Raw genomic sequence first — 23,647 nt, 5'->3', positions numbered from 1 at the left:
GGACCACTTCAGATACTTGATGTAAACAGACCCTGAAATCACACAACGGGCTTCTCCACAATAAATACATGACTTGAGACTCTGCAAATCTAAACATCTATATCAAAAATAAAGAACGCTTTTGGAAATGACTTTAAAACGTTCTCCAGCAGCATGTTCTGCTCGCTTTTAAGGGGTAATTGCTGTACTCTGGATTATTAAGCCAAAAAATAGTTCTGTCATGATTTGTGATCGCTTTGTGAACTGAACTGGCTGTGCTACAAAAACTACAACTGTGAGAAACACTAAAGTATTAATCAAAGTTATCTGGATAGCAATAGGTGGATTATATATGTTTGTAAATTAACATTATTGTGAGAGTAGTGCTTTTAACTGAATGTCTGTAGATGTAAGTATCCAGCCAAGGGTGACCAACCATCAAACCCTTAAAGGTACAGATAGCAGCTTCACAAAAGGTAAATTAAAATAAAATATGCATGCCAATTTTTACATTTGAAAATAACTTTGTAGCACAACAAATTGCCTTAATCACAAAACATGATCCAATATTTCAACAGCAGTATTCCTATACGATGTAAAAATAGATTTTTAAATCATTGGCATCACTGATTTTACATGTTTGTTAAAAAAAAGAAAACGAAAGCCATGGAGATTAATAATATCCCGGAAAAAAAACAACACTCTACAGCACCACTAGAATATATTCAAGGATATAATTAAACCATATTTTCCACCGCCATCTTTTGTTCATGATAATCAGGAATCCATACTGGATAACTGAAGTAAATCCAAATAAAAATATAAAAACAAAAACCAGCTAGATTTAAACAAAAGTTTAGGTGTTTAAAATATCAATAATGTCAGTGCAACATCAGACCTGCTGAGATGACAAAACATAGAGAGGTTAAGCTGTTATACAATCCAGAACACAAGCTACAACATCCATACCAAAATATCACACAAATCTTCAAAAGCTCTCCAGGAAATACAAAGAAATTCAAATAAAACACAGTAATTTAAAGTTTCAACCAAGGCATATAATGGTAGGATTTTTTTAATGAAAAATAAAAACATAATTAGGAGAATAAGCCACTGACTCACTGAGAAATACCATCCTTCACATGGGAAAAACAACCTCACAAATTCAGGCTAGATAAACACAAGAAGTTATAAATAGTGTAAACAAAAATGTCAGTAGCTGCTCTTACAGTGTTGTGCTGGTCGTCAATGGAATCTGTATTTTCGTGCAGGCTTGAGGTTGACGTACGTCTTCTTCATGTCCTCTGTCTCATTTGTTTTCACGAGCTGGTATCTCTCTCCTTTTGTGGTGACCACCTGATTGCTGTGGTAACGGACTAGCTTCTTTGGAGCCTGTGACACAAAAAACATCAAGTTTACTTTTATGTAAACAATTTATTGAGGCTACGAAAGAAAGTGGAGTAAAACAGAATGCTTACATCTTTGGGGGCAACAGGCCGGTGTGTTTTTTTGTCATCCTCCCTGTCCACTAACATGTACCTGTGGAATGAAAACCCCAAACAGATGACTTTATCTCTCAAGTCAAGTAGTCATAGAAACCTCAAACAAAAAAGTAAGGTCAGTGCTTCTTTCCTCACAACCAAAGCTATCTTACTCACTTTTCAAGGATGCTCTCTTTGAGTTTCTGGTCTGCCAGCGAGGAGAAATTCTTCCCTTGGTTTACCTGTGGATAGAAAACAATCAAATAGATAGTTATCACACATGAATAAAACAGTAGCTAAAGCAACATTTTAAGTGAAATAAAGATTTTTATATGTAGTAAAGACTCACGTTGAGAGGTGTAGGACTGAGTTGGACATCGCCCTCTATGATAAGGCGCACAGCTTCATCCATGTCTCCTTTGGCAATAGACAGAGCGCTGCGAGCCTCAGAGAGACTACATTTGGGAAACATCTCCAGCAGGTGTTGCTCCTGAGCCTCCCATTCAGACACTTGTGGCTGGAAATGTACACATATTAATACATCACCTTAAATAAACCAACTGTCAAACACAAAATTGATCAAAGTAAATGACAAGTATCCAAAATGTGGGATGATAACCTTTGCAGTGGCGCCCTCTGTCTGATTTTTAAGGCACTGCGTTTTTCTTTCAGGTGGAGGTTCAGCAGATGAGGTGTGTTTCAGTGAAATCTCTTCTGTCCTTTCTTTAGACACATGGTTTAGTTCCTCAGCTGAAAGCAAAACATATAATTTGCAGGTAAATGTATTATCTTAATACAGATATCAAAAGCCTGTAAATTCTGGTGTGGGGTTGGTGTCAAATGAAGAGATTGACAGCAGGCTATGTCGTTTTTTTCTTCCACATTTCTTTCATTAAGATCAAAGTGATTTGTCAAGATCATATTAAAGTGTCCAACATGGGATAAAAGTTCCTCATTGAAGCTTTAAATGAAGTTACTTGTTCTTATGACTCTTATAAGATAACAACAATAGCAATAATAATTAAAGTAATACCTGAACTCCGAGCGATGGCAAGTTTGGAAGCCATACTGAACATCATCTCACAGACTTTGACACTGCAACATGAGAAAAATGTCATGAAAAAAATCATGACAAAGCAAGTCTTGTAGGCTTCTGGTACTCTTTACACTAATATGATACATTTAGCAATGAAGACTGTTTGCATACCTGTCAATTTCAGCAAAACCAGGTATGTAAGCTTCTAACATCTCTCCAAAAACTTCAACGTCAAAGTTCTCCTCCACACTCTGCTGAGAGCCCAGATCCTCAAGGACTCCAGTAATGTAAGACAGAAGTACATCATCCAATGTGCTGTATTGAAGGAAAAAAAAGTTACTCTACTCTGCTTAAAGCACAAATTTTAAGAGAACTCCAAAAAATGAGCAGGACTGTACCTTAGATCTGCATCAGGAATATAGGTCTGAATGAATTCATGCAGAGCATTGTGGATGATTTTGTGGAGGTCCATCGCGTTCTCCTACTGAGCAGCAGATGACAAGGATGAGGCTTAAGTTGAGTAACAGCAGACACATAACAAGTACATGTCACTCCACCCTTTATACAACCAAACATGACAGTTGTCCACGCACCAAATATGGCACACCCTCAGCTCGGGCGTACATGGGAATGTTAAAAAAAGCATCTCTTATGAAGGCTTGGTTGTGAAAGCTAGCTGGCGCTGCAGCATCCTATGATGTCATTGTAAGGTGGTCAGCGTGGATTTGTACGCATGACCTGCGTGAACTTAATAGAAGGTAGTCTTTAGGTTTCATTCCTGCCAACACCCCAAGATGTGTAACACCAGGGTGCAACGATACCCAGCAGTCTCCCGTCGAGATAATTACTTAACGTCTTCATTTGAAAAGTAAGTTGAATAACAATGAAGTAACTCAAATCAACGTTGTCACACGACACACGTAAAGTAATATAAGCACGCTACCGTTAGTTTTCATGTCCAGTGCTGGCATTACTTACACTCGGACATTACCTAATGCTAGTTTCAGCTAGCTAATAGTTAATTACTAACGGCTGCGTTTTTACGACTCAAACCGTTGCTGTTGCACATTTTTTGCTGTTAATGTCACACGAAGAGGAGTTTAGCTGTCATACAAGAAATTCCCCTGCTTACATCCCAAGGTTAGTTTATCTTCACTGTCCTCTCTGCACAGATACATCAGTGGGATGATAGCGACACAGCGCTAGCTAAGTAGGGGCTAATTTGCTAACAACAACATCGAGGTAACGGTAACGCTCGAAGCCACACAAACAGTAGTTATTTGTATTTGATTGATTTAAATAGAGTCAAACTTACTATGGGAAATTACAAGAGCATGAAGATGCAAGTTTTCCCCAAATCTATGTGGGGATGCTGGTCAGTGCAGTGGTTAGAGGATTTCTACCCCCGCTGCTTGTTAGCCCGCACGATTCAAACATTAAGACGTCATTTCCTGTCATTGTAAACAGAGAAACGCGAGGCCAAGATTAAAACTACATAAATAACTGATGAGAATGAAAGAATATTAGAGGGCTGACAAACTACCATCAGATAAAAATACATAAAACATTAAAAAAAGTTAAAGGGTTAAGATCATTTATGTGATACTGATTGAGAAAAAAAGCAGTATTTCAAGTATTAAATTTTGATTTGATTTATTTATTTCGGTCAATTTGGCAATAGAAAAATAAAAATAAATACAGAAGGAAGAAAAATACAAAAGCAAAGCAAACAGAAAATAATGGAATCGCCGAAACAGGGACTCGAATCATCGAAACAAGGACACTCAGATGAAATGGCCTGGTCACCTTTGGTCCTCAGCCTTTGTTTTGGACATATTATAAAACACATTATAGAGCTCTGGTAAGTCACACTTGTCTGAATACCCCTCTCTTTTTGAAAATGCTGTGAACAATGGTATTAAGTCAAGAAAGCAGATGTCAGAAGCCTTTTCTCTCTACTCATCAATAAATTAACTTGCATTTATACAGCACTTTTTGTTTAAATCAGAATACAGTTCAAAGTGCTTCAAAGTAACTGAAAGAAAATATATAATTTAAAAATATTTCAAAGAAATAGTGATGAAATATATTTTAGTTGCTTCCTAAATACATTTTTGATCTATATTGAATCATATGAGTCACTGAAATAGCAAAAATGCCCGGAATGTTCTTGGTCCGTCTGTCCCAAATGAAGGATTTTTTAAATTTATATTATATTTGTTGATGTTACACTGTCAATTAGAAGACTGTTGGTTTGAAAGTCATGACAAAATGAGTAATTTAACAACATCACCCACTCTTGACAACAATGAAAACATCTGAAATTTAATAAATCAATCAATACTTGCTCAAATTCATCCTTTAGGCAGATCAGTCTACTATGGAAATAACAAAATTTTGCCTCATTGTTCAATGCTTAAAAATCCTATTGTCATAGCTGCATCTCCTCCTTTTTCTGTTACTTAAATAAAATAGATAAATCAACTAGATAAAGCAGTGTAATTTACTGCTGCAAGGAAACTGCATCATTGTATTAAAGTGGGAATATTTTTAACAGTCTGTCTTAATTACAACATTTTTATTCAGTTATTTACACATTTGAGGTGTTCATATATGGGAATTAAATCCATACAGTATTTTAGAGAACCATTTTTTTTCCTCACAAGTTATGTGTCTTTTTTACTATCTAGCTTCAATGCAAATTTAAGCTGTCATATCTAGAAACAACCCATATTGTTCAAATGTTGTGCTCAGTAAACATGAAGCTTTGGGTATATTGGTTCCTGTCTGAGCCTGGTCTAGCATGCATCAGGCCAGTAAATAGCCTACTCTCACTTGGACATTATCTTATATCTTTTGCCAGATCCATACATAGTTGATGATCAAGGTGTTATCTGAGGCAGCATCAATGATGTCATCAGATCCTCCTCTCAGTTACCTCCGCCTGTGTTGGTATTATAGCAGATATGTACCTGTAAATCATTAATGCCCATTCAATTGTTTCCCCGCTCGCTTGGCAGTATCCCTTGCCGGCTGTAGTATTTCATGGAGAAATATGGTACACGCCGCTGATAAAACAAGCAAGGAACAATTCTCAACTTGGCTGAACTCTGTTTCAACTCTGAGCTCATGGCTAGACAGGTGGGGCTGAGGTATCGAGGCAGAGCGTGTACAATGTACAGTACAGGGGAGCATCTCAGTTTTCTGTGTGTGTCAACAGCTGACACTGAGAACATCCTGCCAGCCATAAAACACAAACTAATACTCCTGAATGTATGCATTCCACTCAATTAACTGTAGCTATACGATCACACTTGAACAGCAAATTGTTGTGTTGGGCCACATGATCCTGCAAATAGGATCAAATCTGAACTTGCAGGATCGCATTTAGTCTCAGACAACAATAAAAAACAAGGCCAGTGCCATTATTCCAAGTAATTCAACAATCCTTTATTTTTTTCAGCCAATCAAAATTTATTAGGAAGAGACTCCTTAACCTCTGACTTGTTTACCTATCTTTTCTTGTGAAAGTGGCCCAACACTAGGTGGCAGCATTGAGTTATAAGTACCAGCAGGATCTTGCTCATGTCTGATGGAGATGGTTTGCTTTTGCTCCCTTTAAGCAGAAACACATCAGGGAAGATTAATTGCCAACATTAGATCCACAAAAAATGTATAAATAGCATCCAAATGCGTTTATTCTCACTTCTAAAACTGTGTTTTTTTGTTTTTTGTTTTTTGTTTTTGCAGGAACCCACCTTAGCCCTATAACACACAGGTCAGAGTTCAACAGTCTGTAAGTATTATATTTAATCCTAACTTTGTTCTGAGTTTAAGTCATGTACTTAGGACTGATGGTGGTGTTTTTTTTTTAAATCATCCATAGAAAACACTCTCAAGGTTTTAAGCTTTGTCATTTATTAATTTGCCCCTATGAGTAAGGACTTCTGAACTTTACATGCAGTGGTTCAGTAGTTGGTATACGATTCCATGGATTCCAGACCTTTGTGTGAGTGAAAGAAGTAGACATACATGACCGCACCAGCTGTCAGAAGTACCCTCAGACTAACTTACCCAGTTTTTAAATTCCAACGAGGTTCAAATAGAGCATTTTTGCACACTTGAAAACCAAAGAAGATATAACCCAGATTCATCTTGAAGGTAAAAATTGCCCGAATAAGGGATTTAGCATTAAACGAACAAGTTTGAAATAGTCTTCTGGGATGTTTGTCTGCTCCCGGAAGTCTTCTTACAACTACATTAAAAAAAAGTTAATCTATGCATTTGTTGAATACCCTCAATAATAACAAGTGATGTGTCAAACTTTTAGCCTGAAGCAACATTACTGCCTAAATTTCCTGATGAAGTAAGCTCAAGCAAAAAGAAAAATGACATTGAACACTGACAAAACTAAATCTTTGTTAGTGAATTTTTCATACCAGAAAAATGTGAGATAGCGTCACCTTATCGAACAAACTTTATAAAAAGAGAATAACCTGTGGAATAATGTATTTGCTGTTGCTTCTAGGTATAAAAACACGGCTGTTGAAATATCTTACAGGTATTATCTTACGCATTACTGTAAGAGGAAGCCTGGCGCTAATATGTGCTAATGGTATGTTTACTCATTTCAGCTCCTATATGCCAGCGTACAATCAAGCATGTCATGCAACAATGTCGAGGCAGGGCACATAATGTGGATATTGTACTGGTGGCACAGATTTCCATTTTCACACAGACAATGGGGAGAGGGGGTTGGCTCAGGGGATGTCTGAGCAAAGAGATTTTCTTTTTCTGAATTCTCATCAGACTCACGAAAACACTGAATGATTTATTGCCAAATTAATTACCCTTTACCCAACTTTAGACAAAAAAATGCTCCGAGCTGTCTGTCAGAACAGCATTATTCTATTAATGTTCGATCTGCAGTTCAGCCAGAGTGACTTCATATTTAGATTTTATTGTATTTTCTAAGTGAATGTGTGGCTTTGCATCAGCAATAGAAAGGCAAAGCTTTATCAGAGAGTTGAATCACCTGTGCTGCAGAGATGGGAGCCACACGTTAATTGGAGGACGAATTTGTTAAAAAATATTTAAACACTTAACAAATCTGTATCTCTAAAGCATCACAAAAGGTGTATTTATAGAGTGAATTCAAGCACATAACAGTTTAATTAATTGAAACTTTTGACAATACAAGGCCTCCTTCGCAATCAGAGGCCGTCTTTAATCAAATCTAAAACTTACCGATAGTTTCACCTTTTTCTGCCGGTTTTGAAGGTCTTTTCATTCAAAGGGTTATTGTGTTGATCTAAGCACAGCATTAAAAACACTCAAATCAAAAGCTTTTAATTAAATTTCACTCTTGCGCTTTTTTTTGTGTCGTCAAAAGGTGCAGGTTAGACCCTGAATGGGGCTCGTAGTGTTAGCATGAGATTAGCTGGCTGGTTGTCTGAAGGCGTGGCTGACCTGGGCCAGATCCGGGCCACCTGTGTGGGCTATAGCCAGCCCTCCCGTCTGCTTCCTCCAGGAAGTGGTCTGAGAGCTCATTGACCATTTTTTCCCACCTTGAAAACTTCCCCCAAACATCCACACAGTCACAGATTCACCACAGAAGACAGATTTGATATAAAAGTGAATTAATTTATAGGACTTAAACATCTAAAAGTTAGGTGTCACTAATCAGTGCTGTTCACAGACAGCCACAGCTTATGTTCAGTGAATGGTTCTGTTTCCCTGTCCCGGTCTGTGTGTCTCTGTTCAGCAGTCGATAGGTTAACCTGCCCCTGGCATCCATCTTGTGTGGCCCCCCTCGCATTACCATTGATCTGAGGGAAATAAAGAGCACACGTGTTATTATATACAGCCCAGAAAAACAGCCTCTCACAGTGATGGAGTGAGCAGGCCAAATGTATGAAATATTGCCCCTCCGACATATTCCGTCTTCCTGTCAATAGTGCAGCCTTTGCCCACAAAGCGGATCAATAGGGACTTATCTTTTCATGATAACACATAACGATGTTGTCTGTTGTCTTTTTCTCATACTGAAGTTCTAATTCCACCCTCTGCCTGTGTAAATCATCCATGCTGATATGTATATTTGTGACATGCCTTTTGTGTTTTTTACCCCCTAAAGAAAGAAATAAAATCAGCGCGGGCCTGCTAGTCAGAGACGTGGCAGTTACAAATTTACATGTTGGTTTTCTGGACGTTTCTCTGAAGCTTTTGGGGGTCTCTCATGTGTGAGACTGCTCAGCGGAGAGAAGACACCCCTCTGTAAAAACATCTGTTGTGGAAATGGCTGTCAGACTCTCTTTTGTGGGCTCCGTCTCTTCTTTGCAGAGAGATTGTCATTTGTTTTGACCATTTACGTGGGTGAAAGAATAACGATAAAAAAATCAGAGGATGTAACTGTGCATTAGAGCAGTCTACAGTGTGGCTTTTATTTTTCTTTCAGTGCAGGGGTAAATTTCTCTCTGATTTAGTGACTTTGTGGTCTGCACACTGAGGCATGTCATGTATCCACATTATTTAACATAGAAGCAAAATATAATGCAAGAAACATTTCAAATTTACGTTTTCAGAAATACTCACATTCTACAGGCCCTGTACCGCAGTGTTTTGGACAAGCTGCTCAAAGATGATAACAAAAACACTCTTTAATTATTCATGATGTGGTGATCGCTATCATACGTGGGAGAAGTCACTGGAAAATAGAAAATTGCCATTGTCTCTTATTGTTTAGAATAATTTCTTTTTGGGAAATACGTTTTCTCTTTGGATTAAAAGTAAAACACCCCAAACTCGCCTGTCAGCTCTCTATGAGTGAATAAAACAGTCAGAGTAATTCAGCACATGCTGTAAGGAAGCTGGGAACTATCCAGGGGTGAGGTGAGGCTGCATGAAATGTATCATCACCTGAAGCTTTTTTTGTGTTTTGACTTTTTTTTCAGAATGGCCCTCACTGTCCACTGTTGTCCACTTGCACAGGATTTGTTTGGAGATCACCTGCCAGCAACGCCACAAGGGACATCACCTCCATGTTCTCCCAGGTCAGATGTCATCCATCTCAGTCAAGCTGTCTCTTTAAAATATTCTTCTCAACAGATTCATGGCTAAATAATAAATTCAGCTCAAGAGGAACTTCAAAGTAATGAAATTAGTTTTGCATTTGGATAAATTTGATGGATTTTAAGAGTTAATACGATCTCATAGAGCAGACTACACTTGACTTTTTTTTTTAGCTGGTTCCCTTTGTTTTAGAGCATAGCATCAAGTTTCCACGCTGACATAATCAAGGTTTTTTTCTCAGTTCATACATGGGATGAAAGCAGAATGACATGTTGGTTTCCACTGAAAATGATCCGGGTTATACTTATACATTTTTGGGGACCACATTTTTATTTCAGTTTTAGAAAATGTACTGAAAAAATCCCAAGACGAAATACTGAAAAAAGAGGCACAAGTGCCAAAAAGTATGCATAAAAAGGACTGACACCAAACCCCAAAAAACAAAAATACGAGAGCACAGACCTCCGTCAAGCATATTGTGATTATCACCAACACTTAAGTCTTACTTTAATGTTATACTCCCTTTCAGCAGACTGTCTGCTACAATTTGTTGTTAGTTGCAGGTTTTAATGATAATTTATTTCCTAACAGTGTTGAAAATTATGATGACCCAGTCCATATTTCATATTCTGGATCTCAGTATCCAGAAAATTGCCAGGATCCGGATTGTACTTTTACATCTGTCAGAAATTATGGTGACCTTGTCTTGTCTTGTTTTGCAAAGCAATCTGACCATTTATGGTGGAGTTATATACACATGTGGGGAAAATAGCCCTATCTCACAATGATAAAGAATCCTTTAAAAGAAAACCTGGATCCAGACGGTGATCCAGATCACCTTCAAAATTCAATCACTTCTTCCTTATCCCATTTTGAACATTTCCTGAAAATTTTATCAAGATCCAAACAGACAAACTCTTCCAAAAAGATAACCTTCTTGGCGTAGGAAATAAAACAAAACGGAAGCTATGGCGCCACCTGGACTCCCTGGTTTTCATTGTAATAAGTAAACTTACATCAGGAATGTTGTGTTTAGGGGTCCTCTGCCAGTTAAGTAACAAACACATAAAACCTGTTTCCATCATACACCCTACACCGAAATACAAAGGTATGCATAGGCACACAACATAGACACAAACAGAGATCAGAAAATGTTGTTTAATCACCCTTGAACACAACAGTTAGAAGACAATTATTTTATTAAACTTTTAAGTGAGTCTGTGAAAATACTGTATAAACTGTTCGACCATTTACCACTAAAAAGCATATTCATAGAATTATTATTTCTTACACAAAAAAACAAATTGTTCTGTAAAAAAATCTCATTATTCTGTTTGAGCCCTGATCTAAAAACTGGAGGAAAGGTGTAAAACCAGTCTGCATTTCTCTGCCTCATAACAGGGAGATCCCTGTGTGAATTAATGGGCCGCCTGTTTGTGATTCTGTGATTCTCCTGCAGAACAGGTGAGTGTTTGAGCAGAGTGACACCTCATAAACTAGCTGATAACCTGTTCCTGTGTCTTCTTATCTGTCTTCCTGACAATCCCTGGTCCCTGAGCGCGTTGTCGTTTCCCCTCGGGCCTATTATCAGATCCCCTCTGTAGGCTCCCTCAGCAGCTGCGGTTATTGTGGAGGACTTTACTTTTATAGCACCATGATGTGTGTGACAACAGTGGCTTTTTTATGAGTGTGTGTGTTGTCTTTGGTAAGATAGTTTCCTTTTTTTGTCTTCTCACTGAGAGGCTTCCCTGAAATTCTTCGTCTTTTTATCTCTCCTTGTGAATCTAGAAAAAAAAAGATGAGTCGAGTGACAAACCCTGACTTAAATGTGGAGGTTAATTTCAAATATTATCATTCATCATCTTCTTCCAATCATGTTTCAGCACCTGATTGTCCCCTCGCGCTATCTGTGGGGAACGTGTTATCTCCCTCTGCCATTCATGTACACATTTATTGGATTCCAAGTCTGTGGGATCAATCTTTTGGCCACCAGAGGAGCATAACTAATGGCAACATTAGAATGGCTTTGTGAGAGGGACTGGCCGGATGCGGGTTAACCAAGCAGGAAATAATCTAGGATTTTATATCCTGCATGAATGGCCATAGGATATGCTAAGAATAAATTAATCCCCCCAAAATTTTAAGAGAGGTTATCTTTTGAATGAAACAGTTGCAGTGGGACGGGAGGTTCGTTTGGCCAATTTTTTCCATAAAGGGGGGTGTTTGCTCCCCGCGTGCACACATGTGGAATTTCTTGGCAGATAATGACCGTCATCTTAATGCTCAGCCAGGGTCAAAGTATCCATTCTGTGTCTGACTGCAGGTCTAGACGGCCTTCCTCTGCAAAGCCTTTTTTTCCCTTCCTTTTAAAGCCCCACTTCTATTTTCCTGTTGTGCCCAAACAAGGATTTTATAAAACGGGTGACATCGCCACACAAGCTGTCTGCAGAATCCCCCTTAATTAAAGTGACTTTTAAAGCCTTCCTCAGACACTAATAAACCCCCTCTCCATTAAGATCCTCCTAATTACTGTGTGCAAAGGAAAGGGGGACACACAGAGACAGACAGTGTGGAGGTAAGCCTGCTGGCATTTGGCCCCATAAGCTGAGCGCCACACAAAAGAAAATGTCCCCTGGGTTACCCATCCTACCAGAGAGAGTCCTTTTTTCACCCACGCTCCCCCTCTCCTGTTTTCTCCTTTATGAATGAAAGTATATGACATGTGGGGCTGACAGTGTCCATTCATGGAGCGGCTGGAATGTGTGAATAAGGGCTCTGAATGAGGCAGGAATCACAGCCACCTGATAAGTCATTAAGCAGTCTTTTGACGTTACCATTGTTTAAATGTGCATGGTGGAAGTGAGAGTGCTGTCATCTATAAACAGCCGCTCACTCATGTGAGGCTGATTAGAACAGATAGATATTCAGTGTATACAGACACGCAGGGTTGTCTCTAGTTTCCAGCTGAAACTTTGCCGTCAGCGGACCAATTAAAATCATGTTGGAAAAGTTTTATTTTCCTACAAGGTGACTTTAACTGAGAATCTCAAATCATTACACGTCACACTGAGCCACAAGTCCAGAGAGTGCGGACAGTCACCGCAGCGTCGGTGGCAGAGGCCTTCCTAGAAAGGTTAAACGTGTTTGGTTCATGTCCCGGTCTGCAGATTAATGACATTAACGAAGTTTCCATTAGTCCTGCAACCGAGGGAGACATGGGCGTCCATGCGGAAAGCCACATGACCGAGGCAGAGATAAGAGAAAATGAAATACGTCTTTGCGGAGAAAAGAGGGGCCAGGAAGTGCCACTCCAAATTAGCTGCAGGCCCAGTTTGTTGTTACTTCATTAACCCAACAGCCCCAGGAAAAATAAGAAGCAGGGTCACAACCTTTAGCAACAGGGAGGCCTGAGATTTGTAAAGAGAGGCTTCTTCAAACTTTGTCTGGATGCAGCTATTGACACATTACAGACAAGTGTATATCATTTAAAGGGGAGTCTATTCAGCCTCTGCATTGTTGTCTTTGGGTGTTTATCCTTCAGAGGTGGAAATAATGAAGTGAAAACTCTTAATGGGGAGTGGAGTTTTTAGGTTTCTCAACTTTTCTTCAGAATACTGTTCTGAAAACCTTTTACTTTAAATCTCTTCAAACACATTTTTGCAGCAGTTTCACCTCTTAAGACCTGAGCTTTTGTCTGGTGTGTGATTTTTAATTCACCTTGCTATTTTGGATAAGTACGACTAAACTTGTTTTTTGTGCGGGAAGTTTGATTATTTGTGTTACGAGTTCTCTTTTAGTTGTTTGTTTGTAGTGTTATTGTGTTTAAATACATTGTTTTTTTTACTTAAATGGGTCTAATGATGTGATTTAACCAAAAGATGTAGGCAGTGTCCCTAAATGTGGCTAATGGGTCAAAGTTTTACAAAATGAAGGATCATAGATCTGAGAGGCAGAAATGCAATGTCCACATATGTAGAGGCTGGGTTTTAAGAGGTTTAATTGGACCTTATACTTCAACTTTGATGCATTTGAAGAGTCTAAATGTTAGTTTTGTTTTGCAGCACCTTTTAAACATCAAACTAGGGATAGACCGATTATCGGGGTTGATATTTGGCATTTCGGGGCATATGGGCATCAGCCGCTTTGTATCCGACAGCCGATACGAAACCAATTCAAAACTGTGTTGTTTCAGCTCTGATGCAGCCGCACCGCTGTCTGCAGTCACTATGTTTTTACGTGTTTTGTTTTTTAAATGTTTTGAATACATCTTTCAGTCTCTTAAAAATGATAAGAAATGTTTCAAAGTGCAAACATTCAGGAGCTGTGTGTTGATGCTTCTCTGCACAGAATTTATCCCTGTCTACTATGGAAGCCCTAGATTGTCAAAACATTTAAAATCAGTCACCAAACAGAAAATTAATTTAGCTGCATTACACGCCTGTAAAAGGCAGCACAAACTCAATTCGGTCCAGTTTTGTTGTAGTTACATTGACATTTTGGAAAACTTTAATCACTTTAAAAATCGTATGCTATTTTTTGCTTATTTAACTTTATGAAACATGCTGCTGATCCTGGGAGCTGTTTGAGAAACAAATGCTTGAGGGCATTTAGATGCAGTTAAGTGTTGGAATTTGTATTAATCAAAATTTTTTACGCCAATATTTTCATTTTCACTACAATGAATATCAACTTCAAATATCAGTTATTGGCCTTCTTTCCCACTAATAATCAGTGTCGTATCAGCCCCAGAAAATCCATATCGGTCTATCTCTGCATCAAACTACAAGTGAGAAAATTTAAGCAGACTTAATGTTATTTTTTTACTTTATATGAATGCAAATAAATTTAAGGTGAATGGTCAAAGAATGAAGTCAGATTCTGCTGGCTTTACTCAGACACAGCTGCTAGAATTTTTTCACATGTACTCATAAAAAAGTAAAATTAATATTCTTAACTTGAAAATCTTTTTTTTTAAATTTAGTTAGGCTTCAGTAAGTAATGATTGAGTATTTTCTGCCTCTATTTGCCTCCAATGCAGTTTGCAAATTAGCTCCAAAACTGACCACTTGAAAATGCAACATCAGAATACTTCACTGTTATTTTTGGAGCTGCATCATAAAATGTGCTAAAAGTTAATATTAAACTTATATTTTTTATTTCTACTTCATGTAATTGAACACTTACTGCTTTTCTTCTGCAGACTGTTCAAAAAGAAATGATGATGCTTGTTTTTCAAACTATTATATACTTATTTAGCTTTTTCACCCTTTACATTAAGTTTCCAGCCTGTTGTTAAGATGTCAGCGCTGTTTCATTCAGATGGAGCCATTAACGTTCACTAAGTATTAATCCGTCAGTTGTAAACACACTGAACCAAATTTCCTGAGAAAGAAGAAGAAACTTTTTACAGTGCAACATATAAAGTAACAGTGAACAGTAGCATCAATAATGTAGATTCATTATCAGCTCTTCCACAAATAAGAATACTATGGGATATTACCTGATCATCAATATTATATCATACGCATTGTGCCGTGTTTGTTCCTGTCCAACAATTGGCTGTGTACTTCAAAACGAGCCGAGTTGTATAATGCCGTCCTTGTTGTTGTAATGCGAGCTGCACAGAGGCTCTTTATTTGCAGGCAGTGACTTTATTAGAGTCTATGGTTACAGACCCTTGGAAGGAGGGCTATTGTATTCTCACCCCTTCTCTGGCAAACACACCTCTGCTGCTCTTTCACTTTGCACACTCTTCATAACAAGTCAGGCTTATGGACACTACAGGAAGCTGAGTTCATGTGCTCCTGATGTATCCATCAACCAATCAGTCAATCAATTTCGTTAGTTGCATATTCTGAGTTTAATTTTTTTAAAGAACTGTCCAAACTTTGTCTCTAGTTTCTCCCTCTCAGCCCCTCACACACACACAGAGACACATATACCTACTCAGCAACACGGATCGACAGCAGCTGACTTGGCTAGAAACTCTGTGGCACAGGTAGACAGAAGCAGGGTCCAGCGAGTGTCTACTGAGGCTGCAGACACATCTGCCTGCTTGATTTCACCTGGTAACTGAGCATGTAGTATTTACTTCTCGGCTGAAATGCAATCAGGGGCTGCTAGCTGGCAAGGAAGCAATGAGCCGGTGATTAGGGGCCGTTTTTCCTCCCTCCCGCTTGCTCAGGAAGAGTTTGAATTGGAAAAACTGGGAGGGAAAAGACGTGTTATACCTTGAATTCTTATTTTAAACTTGAAGTAAACTTTTTTTTCTTACATTTATAAACTCAGAGCACGTTCCATAGAAGGTAAAGACTATCACCAGTTGAAATGTTTACCTACAAGGCTTTAAACAATGCAAGCCAGTTTCTGTTCTCCCATTTCCCAATGATTATTGTTAAATTTTTAGATTTTAAAAAAAGTTGCAAAGATATTTTCCTCAGTTTGGAACCAGTTCTCTCAGATTTTTAATTAAAACTTAGCATTTTGGCTGATTTATTGTCATCTATAAATAATCTGCCAATGATAATTCTCTCTTAGTCAGCTGGGGTACCATCAAATAGTCAGATCATTACATAAAATGTTTTTCTTTTAAGTTTAATTTCAGGCTTTGTTTGCCATATTTGGAGAGGATAAGACAGTTGTCCGAGCTGGAAACCAGGTTGTAATCAAACCAAGGCCGCCTACCCAAGGGCTTTGGCCTCTACATACTGGACATGTGACTCAACCCTCTACATACAACCTTTTAAAATAAAAAAGTAAATTTAAGGTATTCTAAATAATTGAAACATGATTAAAACCTTATAAAAGGTGATTAAATGCAGGAAAATGGTGTCATCATGAGCCGTTTCTTTGCATTCAACCAGAACCTCATGAATTCCTGATGATAAACGTAATAGTGACACTGCTGAGGTTTCTACGGTAGAGTGCTCCTCTCTGTGTGCGTATAAACATTTACATCCTCGAGACAAGAGTCACCTCTCTAATCTGGCTGAAGAAGTGTGTGGAGAGGCCCTTTATCCCTCCCTGCTTTAACCGGTTGCTCACAGAAGAGGCATTTACCTCCGCTAATGGGGAGTGAGTCTTTCACCAGCGCCTGTTTGCCTCTCAGTCGTCTGAAAGAAACCTCGCCAGAGAGGAGACATTAAGAAAACCAGTTAATCTGGAGCAGTCTGTGTGTGTCTTCCCAGGGAGTGGGCCCAGCTCCTTGGTGCCTTCTCAAGAGGTTTCTGTTCACAGCAGCTGGAGAAGCGTCAGATCAGCACTTTTCTGAGTCGCCCCAATGAAGACACAGTGGTTTAACAGATGAGTGGGCAGGCTCTCCGGTCATTGTGAGTTTGTACACTTTAAAAATGGCACTCATTTAATACAAAACTTTTACAGTTTTGTATGTATTGCATTTTTGGTTTAGTGTTTAAAACCTCATACTGATACCTGGTCAAAATTAGAGAATATGAAGCAGAAATACTGAAAAAACACCCCAAACAATTTACTTCCTCATTTGTCCAGTTCTCGCTGATAACTTTATTTTTCTCCTTCTAAATGAGGGAAGGGAAGAAATCTGACTAAAAACTCAATTTAGCTGGCATAATACACCTTTTTGTGACAGTTAAGACTTTTAAAACACAGTCCTTATTCACTGTTTACAGAGCAATCCTAGTGCAACTGGTCCAGGGCCATCAGTGGCTGTGACTAGGAAACTCATCATTTGAGCTGGAGCTAATAAACCTAGGAGGAAATCTGGGGAATGAGTCTTTTCAGTTAGAGTTTAGGATGATTTTTCCAAGTTAAATCTGAAGGTGAAGAAGATTGAGTCAGCAGAATTGGGCTTGTAAACAAAATACTTTCACTAACACACAAAAAATAACACACTGCTTGTGTTGTCCTCAGGGACATGTATACCCACCCTTGCACCCACGCATATAAACATGCAGGCTTGTGTTTCAGTGTGTATGACAGATGCCGTATGGACTGTTGTATTCTCAGCAGTAAAGGAGGACCCTGAGGGTCTCTGCTGTCTGACAGTACACCAGGGATCAGCTGTGACACAGTGACACCGATCCCCTCATGTCACACACACACACACACACACTCACACAAAGCTGTCCCGACTCGCTGTGTGTGAGTGTGAATCCATGGACGTGTTGTGGGACTTCATTATGTCAAATATACACCAGCAGATATATTCATCTCTATAAAGTGTATCAGTGCTTTTACTCTCTTGTGGCACCTTTTTAGTACAACGCATCCACCACATTAATATCTTTTTTTTTTTTCGATACTCCAAAATAAGAATATCAAACGTTTTTTTTGTATTTGTGTAATTTTCAGGCTTTCATTCCATCAGGTCAGTGAGTGTGCAGACAGAGGGAGAAGCTGAGAGGTGATGTTGGTTGTACTGCTCATGTTTGGCCAGTTGAGGCCATGCTTTCCTCAGGGTGAGCAGAGTCTGACTCCAGCTCAACACACACTCTCATCATCCCACTTTCTCCTCTTTGTGTATATGGGTCATGCAAAGGGAAAAAATTGTGAAAACATCTCTTGATCTGTACTTAATACAGCTGTAGTATGGTTTTAAAGATTTGGACTTTTAGCCATTATATTTTATTAACTTCTTGATTTGGTCTTTTTTGTTCAGAACATTGTGAATATTTTTCAGGAATGTCAAATAATGATATTCTATGAAATCACAATGAGTCGCTGAATTTTGGTATTGCATTTCTTATAGCCCGTTTAACTTTTGGTATTGCATTTCATGATGTTTTAAAGCCAGTTTGAACACTCTTAAGCAGGTTTTACTCAGGAACCAAATAAACTAAAGTTTTCCTCAGTGTTGTCATATTCCTCCACAGATCTGTGGCGATTGACACACTCCAAAATAGTGCCCAACTTGTGTTTGTGATGTGGCCGCCTCCTGGCATCAGTTTGATGTGCTGCACCTTTATGCTTAGCTCCCAAGAGGCAGCTCAAACTCAAAAGTCTTTGATGATATCTCAACTTGCAAATCATTATTTTCCATTTGTAAATTAAGCAGTCTCAGAGTCTCTTAAATGAAATGTCTCTCAGCTTGTTGACCTTATTGTGGCTTTTTGGCTGGTGCAGTTTCACAGTAACCCTGATGCCTTGCTTGGTGGTGGTGTTATTTTCCACCATGGCGTCAACAGGAAGCAGGAAACAGGAAGATGCTACTGCAGCATTACTATGATTTGACAAAAAAAAAGCACAATAAATGGTGACATGGTTAATTTTGGACCTCCATCGTAGCCTTCTTACCAAGAAATAGTTTTTTTGTTACAAGGTTTTTCACAATGACAAGCTGATTTTTCTACAGAACATAATTGAAGCCTCTGTAATTCTGTGTGAAGCACAGGTTTCTAGAAAACTGTAAAACAAGTGCAAAAAATACTTGGAACTTTTATTATTAGTAACCTTTATTTTAGCAGGTTGGTCCCATTGAGATTAAAACCCTCCTTTTTATGGGAGACAATGCTACAATTTGGTGTTAGTTGCAGGTTTGTACAATAATTTGTTACCTGACAGTGTTGAAAATGATGATGACCCAGTACATATTTCACATTCTTTCTATTCTGGATTTTAGTATCCAGAATATTGCCAGGATCTGGATCGTACTTTTACATCTGTCAGAAATTATGGTGACTTTGTCTTGTATTGTTTTGCAAAGCAACCCAACCATTTATCGTGGAGTTATATACACAAATAGTGAAAACAGCTCTATCTCACAATGATAAAGAATCCTTTAAAAACATCCTGGATCCAGACGGTGATCCGGATAACTGTCAAAGTTTAATCACTTTTTCCTTATTCGATTTTGAACATTTCCTGAAAATTTCATCAAGATCTGTTTGTTACTTTTTGAGTTATGTTGTTCACAGACAAACAGACAAACTCTACCAAAAGCATGGCCTCCTTGGTGGAGAAAGTGCAGAGTACCCAAAGGCCCAAACTTGAAATTTCCAAAACCAAGTCCTGTTTTGGGTTGATTTTAAACTCCTAGTGTGTATTAAAAAAAGAGTACATAGTTACGTAAAAGCTTCGTAAAACTACCGTGTCTGAGATTAGCACTGATTCTGGTGTCTGCTTCTCCCCTGGCAGCAGAGGTCCATTTGCTCTGCCGGTCAGCCTCTCTCCAGGTGCAGACCTTCTCCCCTGAAAACCCACCATGAGCCTGTCAAATAAGTAAATCCAGAGAGATGTGTGGCCTGTGAAAGGGATATGCTTACCCTGCTAGTGGGCGCAGAGACGCTCCTTTGTTTCCTGGCATGTCTCACATACTTTCAGAGGCCAGATAAGCCCCCCGCACCATGAAACACTGCTTTATGTTTAGCCCCGGTAACGTCCCAGAGAGGGCAGAGTGGACTCAGAGGAGAGACCAGTCAGTGAGCAGGTAATATGTCCCCTGTGTCACACCTTGTTAAAGGGCCAGATGCACATTAGATCTTTGGTTATGTATTCCTGAGGTGTTTAAGCGAATGCTGAAAATCCTCCAATAACTAAAATCTTTAAAATATTCCTCCCTCTGAGTCTCTCACTGTCACTCAGTTTTTCTTTTATTTCCTCCGCTCTCTGAGGAGAAGGGGCAAGCTCAGATGGGGACAGGCGAAGGAGGGGTTAGGGGGTAGAGAGGTGGGGGCTCGGCTGTTTCCTGAAATCGGATTAGCAGCTACTCTACACTTACATTGCAGGGACTGGGGCTTTAGTTTAGCCCGGCTCAAGACCACCCAAAAGGTAAACAGGTACATTACTGTGGGGCAAAAAGGAAAGTGAATGGTGAGGGGATAGAGGGAAAAAACTGATGAGAGATGGATACAGATTGAGTGAAATAAATACGTGACTAGTTGGCAGCCTGGTGCGAGCGGATTTCTCAGTGCGGTTAATCTGAAATTAATTCCAAAAACTGCTCCATAAAGTGGTGTGAAATACAAATTCAGTGCAATGACACAAACAAAAAAAAGTGTAAAACTGGAAAAAACAAAATGCTAAACCCAACTTACTTCTTAAATTTATTCTGAACTCCCAATTTGTGAACTTCCTCTCCTTGAACCAACTCTCTGGACCTTCACAAAAGACCTACATATCTCACCCCCAGCCCTCCCCACTCACCAAGATATCTAAACCTCACACTGTCATGCCGCTGCCACTGCATCCCACAGAAAACCTCCTGAAAATTAGTTTTTGGCAAGCTGTTCGCAAACACACTCTCCTGTCTGCTGCAAGCCACCAAGGCTTTGTTAGGCAGGCCCGCTCTGAGCCCAGAGCCTTCAAGACCCCCATTATGCAGCAGGACTCAGCGGGGCAGAAAGAGCAGGAGTGTTTTCGCCAGTCATGTGGGCACACAGGCATTATACACTCTTCAGTGGCACTGTAGCTATTTTGTGAGTCTTACAAACAGAGAGGAGGCCTGCACAGGCTGCAAGAAGTTTTGATAATTGGGAGTTATATAAGTTCCAAGATCCTCACAGGAGGATTGTAAGTTTTTTACCCTCCTCTTCCCCCATTGTGTGTTTTTGAAAAGCCCTGTGTGAAGGCCCCACTGCGAAGGTGACAAATCCTTTGACATAAATCATTGTGTAAAGGTTAAAGGAATACAGTCAAGTGCTCAGGAAGAAGAGCCTCTAATTGCCTGCTTTGCTCCAGCTTTGCTGAGCTGTGTTTTACAAATTAAACAACAGCTCCTGCACACGGCAGAGCATTTGTCAGCGAGCGCACACATCCCATGCACGCCTGTTTGTGTGTCTTTGTTTACATGAGCTCTTGTGTTAGTCCACTTATGTCTTATTGTAAAAATAAGCTTGTTCAGAGCTCGTGTCAGGATCTGGCGGCGTGCACATCGGCTGCAGCTGGGCAGGAATTGAGCTGGAGTTTTTACTAATCAGTGATAGACAAACTCAGGGCTCCCTGCATCTCAAACATCACTGCTTCTGTCAGGGGCCCTGAGTGCGAAGCAGGCGGGCTGAGCAGCTCTGATCAGCGCTGTTGTGTTATGTTTTTTCTCACTGGATCACACTGGGGAACACGTGTGTGTGTTTGAGATGCAGGGATGCATGGTGCTAACCCTCCCCTGAGTGGTAATGCATGAACTGTTAGCAAAACATTGTTGCTGCTGCTGTTGCCTTCTATGTTAATAAGACGTGGATTGGAGGGGTGCACAGATGTAATTCAAGGTTGACATCACAACATTTATAATGCACCTTTAGCGAGGAGTACCTCGTATTCAGCAGACCTGAGGTGAACTTTTAAAGTCAATACAAAAGAGACGATTAGATGATTTCACAAGAGGCAGCTCAGATAACTGCCGACAAATTGATTTTGGAGTGCATATTTCAGCTTAATTTTCAAAGATGATGTAAAGGAAATCAAAATCTTATCCTGAAATAAATGTATTCAGTAACATTTTGACACAGAAAGCCCTGCAGGCTCATTACAAGCCTGCTGTATTTGTAGTCGCTGCACCTTTTATGCAGCATCTCGAGCTGTCAAGCTGCCTGCGTCCATGTCACTCAGTTATGTGTTGTAGAGAGAAGAGTTCAGGCTGTGTAAATGTATTTATGAATGCATGATTTTGTGAAAGTGTGTACTTGGCTCTCCTCTTGCTGTCTAATAACTGGTAACCCCAGCTGTGAGTGTGTATGTGTGTGTGTGTGTGCGTGTGTGCGTGTGTGTGTTTGTCTGCCTGTGTAAAGCTCAGGCTCGCCGGGGCACTGAGGCGAAACTTGGCCCCAGTCAGGCCAGTGCGCAGAGGGCAGAGACCAAAAAGCCTCCAGCCGTGATTTCTCTCTCTCCCTCTTTCTCTTTCAATCTCCTTCTCTTCCTCTGGGATTTGGAAATAGGTAGCCCGGAAGATGTAACATGTATTTATTTTGTACACAACACTCAGGGATTCTTTGGCCTTGTGTAAATGCACATGCAGTAAATTTTTACTCATGGTGCAGTGACAGAAAAAAGCAGCTTTGTGAAAATGTGTTATTTGTTACTTTCCTTCAAAATAAAACAGAAGATTATAGAAATGTTTTCTGATCTCAATCACTGGCAGACAATAGCTGAAAAAACTTTGGTTTGAACGTTCAAAACTCAGGTTTGGTGCAAAAGCAACATGGTCAGAGTGATAATGGAGAGGATAAAATTCCTTTGTTTTCATCTGGGGGACTTTCACTGTAAGAGTTAACAGTAATAACATCCCCACTCAGGTCAAGTGACAATTGCAGTCATGAGTTAAAGGAGATCAAGTTGGATATTTTAGACTTTTGTGGCCTCTACATTACAAATCCCAGCTCACCTAGTTACATAATAATGCGTTACTCTAATTTGAGCACTATTTTCTGTAACAGCTAATCTAACACGTTACTTTTTTCAAACCAGTAATCAGATGAAAGTTACTTATCAAAGTCATTGTGTGTTAATTTTTAAGCATCAATCCATTGTTAATAAGGAAAGCAACACAACGTAAGCTACAACAAGGCACTTGGGGACAAGCAGGGGCGTGACTGGACTTTTTAGACTGGGGTGCCCCGAGCAGGGCACTAAGGATTTTGTGAGCAGACTCTCTAATAAATTTATCTTTTCCTATTTGTTTTAAAACAACAGGATCAACGAACGACAGCTTTAACAACAAATGAAACTGATAAAAAACAACATAGACAGAGCGTGGATGGCCAAGTGGTTTAGGTTGTGCTCTATGAGGTTCGCCCTTGCGCAGGTGGCCGGGTTCGAATCCAGCCTGTGGCCTCTTTCCTGGATGATACTCCCCACTCTTGCCCTGTTCCCTACGCTATCTACTGTCCTCTCTACTATCCAATTAAAGGCATAATAACCCCAAAAAAGTACTTACAAAAAAAAAAAGAGAAAGAAAAAAGAAATTATACAAACCATCTAAAAAATCATTTAAATCTAAAATGTAACGCAGCAGTGCTTCAAAAGCTTTCTTTAGTTGTATTTTAAAATTCAAGTTGTATGAAAATAATCTTTTTGTTTTAAACTGTAAAATACACATAACACAACTACCAATAATCTCTGCATATTCCTTTAAAGCAAAACACCTGGACTCATATTATTATTCATTTTAATT

At 39.3% G+C, this 23,647-nt stretch overlaps 1 protein-coding gene and 1 long non-coding RNA gene across 3 annotated transcripts in view; one reads left to right on the top strand and one right to left on the bottom strand.

Moving 5' to 3' along the window:
* Positions 1 to 166: 166 nt before the first annotated feature.
* On the bottom strand, positions 167 to 3,944 carry cuedc2 (CUE domain containing 2). Of its 2 annotated transcripts, none has more exons than XM_074675062.1 (9): positions 3,812 to 3,944; positions 2,895 to 2,980; positions 2,668 to 2,811; positions 2,494 to 2,555; positions 2,080 to 2,210; positions 1,810 to 1,977; positions 1,638 to 1,702; positions 1,458 to 1,518; positions 167 to 1,371 (listed from the first exon to the last, which is right to left on the bottom strand). In XM_074675062.1, the coding sequence occupies exons 2-9, from the start codon at positions 2,966 to 2,968 to the stop codon at positions 1,225 to 1,227; spliced, it is 852 nt and encodes a 283-aa protein (XP_074531163.1). In that variant the 5' UTR covers positions 2,969 to 2,980; positions 3,812 to 3,944; the 3' UTR covers positions 167 to 1,224. The 2 variants fall into 2 exon arrangements, with proteins under 2 accessions (XP_074531163.1, XP_074531164.1); XM_074675063.1 differs by having other exon boundaries at positions 2,895 to 2,977.
* Positions 3,222 to 23,647, top strand: part of LOC141794668 (uncharacterized) — a 68,906-nt gene continuing 48,480 nt past the window's right edge. The window contains exons 1-4 of the long non-coding RNA XR_012598544.1: positions 3,222 to 3,364; positions 6,247 to 6,292; positions 9,450 to 9,548; positions 10,969 to 11,031. This is a non-coding gene — a long non-coding RNA (uncharacterized LOC141794668). The remainder of the gene's footprint in view (positions 3,365 to 6,246; positions 6,293 to 9,449; positions 9,549 to 10,968; positions 11,032 to 23,647) is intronic.

The sequence above is a fragment of the Halichoeres trimaculatus genome, unplaced genomic scaffold, assembly GCF_033239565.1.
Source record: "Halichoeres trimaculatus isolate MK-OKI-2021-1 unplaced genomic scaffold, fHalTri1.1 fHalTri1_scaffold_8, whole genome shotgun sequence".
Classification (NCBI taxonomy): Eukaryota; Metazoa; Chordata; class Actinopteri; order Labriformes; family Labridae; genus Halichoeres; species Halichoeres trimaculatus.
The sequence above is the reverse complement of the archived record's forward strand: the minus strand, read 5'-3'. Positions and strand labels throughout refer to the sequence as shown.

What these genes read in the sequence shown, in the direction of transcription:
- cuedc2 (XM_074675062.1), bottom strand. Translation starts at nt 2,968, where the DNA reads ATGGACCTCCACAAAATCATCCACAATGCTCTGCATGAATTCATTCAG. An exon ending in GGTTTTGCTGAAATTGACAG is followed by an intron (nt 2,556 to 2,667) that starts GTATGCAAACAG and finishes CTCATGTTGCAG; the next exon opens with TGTCAAAGTCTGTGAGATGA. An exon ending in TCAGTCCTACACCTCTCAAC is followed by an intron (nt 1,703 to 1,809) that starts GTGAGTCTTTAC and finishes TTCTATCCACAG; the next exon opens with GTAAACCAAGGGAAGAATTT.